This window comes from Elephantulus edwardii, unplaced genomic scaffold (genome assembly GCF_000299155.1).
Source record: "Elephantulus edwardii isolate Elephantulus edwardi_28Jun2011 unplaced genomic scaffold, EleEdw1.0 scaffold00373, whole genome shotgun sequence".
Classification (NCBI taxonomy): Eukaryota; Metazoa; Chordata; class Mammalia; order Macroscelidea; family Macroscelididae; genus Elephantulus; species Elephantulus edwardii.
The window spans coordinates 159,658-168,199 of record NW_006400123.1 but is presented as its reverse complement, the minus strand read 5'-3'; the positions used below and the strand labels follow the sequence as shown (position 1 = coordinate 168,199).

At 41.5% G+C, this 8,542-nt stretch overlaps 1 protein-coding gene across 1 annotated transcript in view; it reads left to right on the top strand.

Moving 5' to 3' along the window:
• Positions 1 to 6,751: 6,751 nt before the first annotated feature.
• LOC102853588 (embigin-like) overlaps positions 6,752 to 8,542 on the top strand; it is a 102,816-nt gene continuing 101,025 nt past the window's right edge. Inside the window, exon 1 of the mRNA XM_006902150.1 lies at positions 6,752 to 6,788. Coding sequence (XP_006902212.1) covers positions 6,752 to 6,788 — 37 coding nt within the window. The remainder of the gene's footprint in view (positions 6,789 to 8,542) is intronic.

Here is an 8,542-nt window from a genome sequence, read left to right as displayed (position 1 = left end):
TTCAATCCCTTCCCCCCAGTCCACTCCACTATGCAATTCAGTGATACAAGGGATCACAGTGAGTTGACATTCACTCTCAAACAATCCACTTTTTTGTTTTATCTGAAAGGACAGATCTCTATAAGGAATAACTAGAACTAGACAAGTTGAAAAGCAGTAAAGCTCAACATGGAGACTAGCCATAGAATGTCACCCACTGTGTGAAGCAAAAAAAGAATTTTATTTGCATGCAGAGTCCACTAGCTGCTCCACAGAGGAAAGATAGGCAATCAGCTCCTGTACAATTTACTACCTCTGAAAACTCACTGAAGGATCACCTATTTCAACTTGATGGTACACAACAATTTTAAGTTTATACTGTCTTTTTCAGAAAATAGTTTATTTGATTTTTTTTTTAAGTCCATAGGGAATTACACAACTAACTCAAAGGCCAAGCTACTCTGGAAGTTTGAAGCTACCAGTAGTTTGAGAGAAAAAACAATGGGCAATTCCTTCCAATGTGATTTACAGCCTCCCAGAAACCTGCTGAGTTGGTTCCCATTCTGTCAAAGACAGTGAAACATGAGAGTGAAAATTATGAAATGATACATTCTTTCTGCAACATGGAAACAGTGTTGAGTTGCCAGAGTGAAGCTAATGTGTGTTCTTTGGAACCCTTTACTTTTCACCACTTACATTCAAGGAAAAGAAAGATGGAACCCCAGATCAAATGAAAGGGAGAGTGTCAAGCATTTGTGGTCATATTTAACTCAACAGGTGGAGAAAGGCCATTTGAAAGCAGAAAGTTCACAAGAAACTTTACCCAGGAAACTACGTGGTTGACTTCAAAGGATATGAAACATTAGAAGAAGCAAAGCGGGGATAAGGTAAAACAAAAATCAGTCCTATACAAATGAAATAAGTCGCAATGAGGAAAGAAACTTTGAAAATATTTATCAAAACAACGATTAATATTTCTCAACTTGCTTTGTTCAAAGTACAGATGTGAAAGAGCAGGGACAGTGGGAATAAGCCTTAAGGTAAGCAGATCAGTTTTCCCTGTGTAGAAACTCAAAGATTCAATTGAAAAGAGAATTTCCTTTCAATAAGGTCAATTTCTTTGAAGAAAAGTGAATTTGCACATAACGATTTTCTAGGACAAATTGAGGAAGGTCAGCCAGAGTTCAGGTTTACTGTTTTGTTTTGTTTCTGAAGAAGTCTTGCTTGTAAACCCCTCCGGAAGTGTAGAAACATCTTTGCTGTTGCTGGTGGGACAGGAGACAGTGCTGCAAGCCTGTCAGAGCAACTTACACTGCCACTTAGGAACCATCTAGACTTATCTAGCAAGGGAGGCTATGGTGCTGAGAGGGTCACAGTGAAAAATTTTTATTCCTTGAGGAGTCTCATAAAGCTTCATCAGAAAGTTTGTCTCTGCACTCATATTATATCATTATTAATCATATTTTTTCTAATTAAGAAGACATTTTCCTTAGATTTGTAGCTCTAAAATGCATAATCCTTTAGGCTCAAGTTAGAGCAGGGTTTCAGAGGTAAACTATGAGTCAGAGTTGAGCTGAAGGTGCATAATAACAACATAGATTAGTTAATATAGCCTGGGGCGGAGTACATGGAAGCTGTTCTGTACATCAAAATCAGATCCATTACTAGCTCCATTCTAAGTCCTAGTAATAGGACTTGGCAATTGTTGTTTGGTGCCGTCAGTCAGAACCAACTCAGCTGAACCACCAATGGGTTTTCAGAGGCTGTAAATTGAAGGAAATTGCTCCTCTTTCTCCCACAGAGCCACTGGTGGATTCAAGCCAACTAACTACCTTTGGGTTGGAAGTACAACTCCTTACAGCTAGACCACTAGCGCTCCCAGTTTGGCAATCAGTAGTTACTTAATATGCTTAATGAATTTTATCATTCATATGCTCCCAATCTTATTTTTTTAAATCTACATTCTTTTCTAAAGTTTTGTTTATATGATGTTAAAAAGGAAATAGAGTTATATTAGTAATACATGTTGTAAGGTGGCATCAAGTAAACTCTGATTCATAGCTACCCTACTATGTGGACCAGATCTAAGTCTTTCCTATCTTGTGTTACCCTCAGAATCTCCACTGTGCTCACTTTCTTTGTTGCAGTTCCTGTGGGAGTCTATTTCCTTGAGATACCAATTAAAAATTAACCATTTCTGGCTGTAGTGGACAAACTTGTGGTTAGTACTTTCAATGTTAATTTCTAAAATGTTCTTTCAGCTTGAGTCTATGACACTAAAGCTTTAGACTTAGGAGTACCAAATCTGACTTTCAAAATAAAGATGGTGGGGGAACAGAGGTAATTAAAAAAAAATACATAAATATATTTTGTACGTAATGTCGCAAAGAATGTTGTTGTTGTCCTTGTTGCTATGTGCTATTGAATTGACTATTACTCATATTGGCCATATGAACACTGTCTTTTCCACATCTGCTCACAATGCCTCAGTTACTGTTTCAATCCATCTCATCCAGAGTCTTCCTCTCCTGCACTGATGCTCTACCCTTCCAAGCATGATGTCTCTCTTCAATACCTAGGCCTTCCTGGCAGCATGATCAAAGTATGTGAGATGGAATTTCAAAATCTCTGCCTCCAAAGAACAACCTGGTTTCATCCTCTTTAGAACAGACCTGTTTGTTCTCTCAGCAATGCATGGTATGTTCAATACTGTTCTCCAGCACCACAACTCAAAGGCATTGATTCTTCTTCTGTCATCCTTAGTCATTGTCCAGCTCTCTGGTGCATAATAGCAAGTTAATTGAGAAGACCCTCACCTGAATCCGATGCACCTTAGTCTCTGGATTGACATACTTACTCTTCATCACTCTGGAGAGGTTCCAGACAACAGACTTGCCCCAATACAATTCATCTTTTACTTTTCTGACAGTTAGTGCCAAAAGTTTGTTCATCTTACTCTCTCAGAGCACCTGCTGGATTTGAACCATGTGTCTTTGGGTTGGAAGGCAAACTCTTTACCCTCTAGTTAAAGGCATCTGACTATGTCGATCACAATAAATTGTGACTAACCTTGAGGAGAATGGGAATTGCAAAACGCTTGATTGTGCTCATGTGAAAGCTATACTTGGACTAGGAGGCAGAACAGAGCAAGGAAACACTACATGGCTCAAAATTAGGAATGGAATGTGGCAAGGATGCATGCTGTCTCCATACCTTTTCAGTCTGTATGCAGAACAGATCATTTGGGAGGCTGGACTTTATGAGGAGTAGTGTAACATCAAGATTGGAGGAAGGCTTTTCAACAATCTGTATTGTACAGATGATACAACCTTGTTTGCGGAAACTGAGGAGGACTTGAAGCATTTACTGCAGAAGGTCCAGAACTGTAGTCTTCAATATGGATGGAATCTTAACATCAAGAAGACAAAGATTCTCACCACTGGGCCAGTTGGCAGCTCTATGATGGATGGAGAAGAGACTGAGATTGTTAACAATTATAGTTTGCTTGACTCCACAATCTGTACACTTGGCACCAATAGTTAGGAAGTCAAAAGACGAATTATATGGGGGAAGTCTGCTGTCAGGAACCTCTCCAAAGTACTAAAGAGCAATGATGCCAGTCTGGAGACTAAAGTGTACCTGATCAAGGCCATTGTGTTTGCAAATACTTGCTGTGCATCAGACATCTGGACAGCTGACTAAGGATGACAGAAGAAGAATTGATGTCTTTGAGTTGCGGCATTAGAGAAGAATAGTGAATGTTCCATGGATTGCCAGGAGAACAAATAGGTTTGTCTTGAAGAGGGTGAAACCAAGTTTCTCCTTGGAAGCTAGGATTTTGAAGCTCCATCTCACATACTTTGGGTACGTGGCCAGAAGGGAGCAGTTCTTGGAGAAGGACATCATGCTTAGAAGAGTAAAGGGACAGCACAGAAGGGGAAGACTCCAGATGAGATGGATTGACATAGCAACTGAGGCAATTAGATTAGGTGTGTACATAGGGTTGTTATGAGTCACAGGTGACTTAATGGCAAACAACAACAACAGTGTCAAGAGTGTTGATTATGGATTTGAGCAAGATGAAATGTTAACAATTCAAATCTTTTCTCCATCTGTCATGATGCTGTAAATTGGCCTGGTAAAAAGAATCTTTGTTTTCTTGATGTTGAGATGCAATCCATATTGAAGAATGTAGTCCTTGACCTTCTACAGCATACATTTTAAGTCCTTCTCAGTTTGAGGAGCAAGGTTGTGTCATCTGCATCACACAAGTTGTGGAGGGGTCTTCCTCCAATTCTGATGCCTCATCCCTCTTCATAAAGCTCAGCCTATTGAATAATCTGTTCCACATATAGATTAAAAAGGTATATGGGGGGATTGTATACCAATGAAGGAGTTTTTCTTTTGCTTTTCAAGGAGAGGAGAGAACTGGGGGTGGGGGTGGTGGGATGGGCGGGGAGAAAAGTGCAACAATGAATGAATGGAAGTCCAAAATCTTTGTAGCTGTTCATTGAAACTAATTTTTAAAAAAAGTATGGAGAAAGGACACACACTGTTTTCTTGATTTTTAACCATACTTTACTGTCTATGACTGCTGCTTCCTGGCTTAAGTATAGATTTCACATACAATCAAGTGTTCTGGGACTCCCTGTCTTTTCAATATTAGCCACAATTTATTGTGATCCTCACAGTCAAAATTCTTTGCATAGTCAATGAAACACAGATAGACACTCTTTTGGCACTCTTTGCTCTCAGCCAAGAATCATCTGATGTCGGCATTGATGTCCTTAGTGCCATAACCTCTTCTAAACCCAGCTTGTATTTCTGGTAGTGCTCTGTCCATGTCCTGGTCATTTTTGGGTAATCTTCAGCAAGATTTTGCTTGCATGTGATATCAGTGATATTGTACAATAATTTTCACATTCTGTTTCATCACCTTTTTTAGGAATGCAAATAAATACGGATCTCTTCCAGTCAGTTGGCCAGGTAACAGTCTTCCAGATTTCTTGACACAACATGGTAAGCACTTTCAGGGCTGCATCTGTTTGTTGAAATATGTAAGTTACAAATACTAAAACTGAGTAATAAAGAGAAGATTAGCATGACCCCTAGGCAAGGATAACAAGGAAATTAGAGGGGAGATATATATATTTTTTTTTAATTTTTTTTTTTTTTACCTACTGCAGGGTCAGCTTTGAGATGGTTATACTTGGCCTGGACACCAATGAATTTTGGTTTGGGTTTTTAAAAAAATTACTATTTTAAGAAGCCCTGGTAGGTAATGCCTTAAGAGAGCTGGTTGCTAATAGAAAGTTAAAGATTCAGATAAAACCTGAAGCTCAAGGGAAAAGAAGGTGTATGTAAATCTTTACAACTTTCATAAAAATTTGCACTCTCAGGGGTCACTCCCAGTTAGACCCTATTCAAAGGCAGTGTGTTTGGTTTAGTTAAGGTTGTTACTGTCTTATTTTGTGATGTGGAATCTCGACCCCTTTTTTGATAAAGCATTAAGTTTTAGCTGTTTTCTTAGGTCAGGAACATTGAAAATATCAAGCCACTTTCTTGTCTGTAAGGGATCTCATTATCTTCAATAGTGTTCCAGTTTGAAGAAAGTCAACAATCTTGCGCAGTTTTCCATAAGTTTTGCTTTCTGAGTTATAGCTGCACCCTTAACAATGTTAATCATACAAAGCCAACAGAGGAAAAACGAAAATACAAACAAGCACATGCTTCCCATGGAGCCTTGAGACTGTGAAAACCTTATTCCTAAGAGAACCTGCTGAGCCTTCAGAGATTGGAGGGACGGGTGCAAAAGAAGGCCACATACAGCAAAGAAAGATAAATTCAGATTGTATGTGAACAGATGGACAGAGTCTTATCCCTGAACAAAAATAAGCCTTCTTAATAAGGTCGCCTAAAGATGTCCTCTTAGAATAGAAAAGTGCCCCCACCCCCAGGCTCTTATCTGACTCATCAAAGTAAATAAGTGCATCAGGCTCAGACATCTGCAAAGGGGAGGATGTAGAGAGCGTCCTAAAGATAAGTGTATGTGGTAGTAAGGTTCCCAGGAGAAGGACTAGACATCACCTGCCCCGCCTCTAATGCAAAGTTGTGCGGGGATCTGGCAGGAGCCCGGAGGGAGGAGGCTTCAGAGGACAGGGCGGGGGTGGCCGCCCAGCCCGGCGCGAGCGTGCCTGCATAATTGATGAGGGGCCGGCGCGAGGGCGGAGCGCTTCTCCCGGAGGAGGCCCGGCACCGCCCCCTGCACTCCAGGGTCCTGCGCGGCTCACCAGCGGTGGGTGTCCGGCTACCGGGCGAGCGTGCGCAGGAACTCAGGGCACTGACAGCAGCGTGACAAGGAGCTCGCTTCGCACGAAGACCGCAGAGAACCCGTGGACGCCATGCGCGCCCTCCCTGGCCTTGGAGGGCCCCGCGCACAGCCGCTTCTACCTCTTCTCCTGTGCCTTCTCGCTGCAGCGCGCCGGAGCGGGGCAAACATCACCACCCCAGGTGTGATGGGGTGGGGCGGTCCCGCAGGGGATGGGTGGGTGGTGATCGGAAGGGTCTGCGGGCGCCTGGCGGTCGGGAGAGGCCCGGGGTTGAGGAGTCTAGGGGAGATAGGCGCGGAGCTGAAGTTGTGGCCGAGGCCTCCTACCATCGGCTTAACCTGGTTTACCTAAACTGAACCCAGTGACTGGGATCACCTCTGCTCCACTGGGTGACTTCGGAATGAATTGCACCCCTCGACTAGGGATTGGTGGGATTGGAAGCGATGTTGGGTTTTCTTCGGGAGAAGCTTGGGAAGGCAGGTGAGTGGGTGGGGGCGGGCGTAAGGCAAGAACTGCTGCTAATCTGATAATGTGGCTTGATTTCTGAAAGCCACACTCCCCAATGCCAGCTCCCTCCCCTTGAATCCTTTATAAGGTTCAGATATCACCTCCTCTTTTCCCTTTTGGCAAGTGGTTTGGCTTTGAAGATGTTTGTAAGAGTTGAATAAAAACATCTTAACATAAACCAACCAGATAAACAGAACCCCACAGTAGGATAGTGTGTGTGTGTGTGTGTGTGTGTGTGTGTGTGTGTGTGTGTGTGTGTATTTATCTTCTTTCACATAATGGAAAAACTAAGTTTTTATGGTACTGCTTAGCATATTTTGACAGAGGGATCTCTGTTCACTACAGTCACCAAAACTGACATCCAAATTGCTTTTTTAGTTTCCCTGTTTATAATCAGGTGGAAGTATTTTAATGAGGCAGGTTTCACTCTAATCTGCATTTGAGTGCACGTTATTGTGTTATACGTATCAAAGTGTTAGCAATCAGTGTCTTTCTAGAAGACCAGGAATAAATAAAATGAAGATACACCTTTGTAAAATTAAACTACATAAGATTTTAGCCTTTTGTATAAATATATTTTCATGAGTTTATACTACTTAGATTGTTCGTAACATACTACACAGCAGGAATGATAATCAAAGCACAATATTATTCCTTATTTAAAAAAAAATAGATGTCCCTTAAAGGGCCAAGTGGTTAACAACTTAGGCAACACTTTTAGAGTTGCTTCAGTTTCTAAATGTTCTCCCCCTTCCTAGCAACATATCTCCTTTCTATTCATACTCCTTACAAAGAATTGTCCAGGACATTCTCCCTTTTTTTTGGCTCTCCATGATTCTTCTTTGTTCATCCATCGTGTTGTTATTGGGAGTCATGGAGCTGTTTCTGACTCATAGTGAACCCTTGTGACTGTGTGATTAGAACTTACCCTATAGGGTTTTCTTGTGTGTGATCTTCGTGTGTGTTTTTTTGATTGTTATTTGAATAACTGTTTACAAAGCAGATTGGTTTTTTTCATTGAACATATTTTCATATGTATTTTGTTTTGTAATATTAATTACTGGACCCACTTTTCCCATCTATCAATACTAACCACTTCCTGCCTTCAGGGTTTATTCCTTGACTAATCTTTTAAAAAATTATAGACTGCTCTGGGCTTGGCAGACAATATCAATATATAACTGGCTCCTCAGGAGAAGAGTACTGAATATCCCATGGACTGCCAGAGAGGAGAAGACCCTGAATGAGATAGATTGACGCAGTGATGGTAGCAATGGGCTCAATCAGAGATGATAAAAATGACACAGGATAGGACAGGGTTTAGATCTGTTGTTCATAGGGTCTCGACAGCACCTCAGGAAGAAAGATGGGCAGTCTACTCCCATTCTATGTACTGCTTCTGAAAACCCACTGGAGGGTCAGCTATGAGTCAATGATACTTGAATACCTAACTCATTGCCATTGAGTCAGAACAGACTCCTAGCAGACCCTCTAGCACGTTTTCAGAGGCTATAAATCATGTGGAAGGAGACTGCCCTTCTTCTAAGAGGCAGCTGGAGGATTCAACTTTTTTGTTGGCTGTGCTACTCATTACTCAGTACGCCGCCAAAGCTCCCTTACATATTTCTCTACATATATTTAGATGTTGTTGTTGTTGTTGTTATGTGCCGTCGAGTCGCCTGCGACTCATAGCGACCCTATGTACAATAGCCCTAAACTCCGCTCTG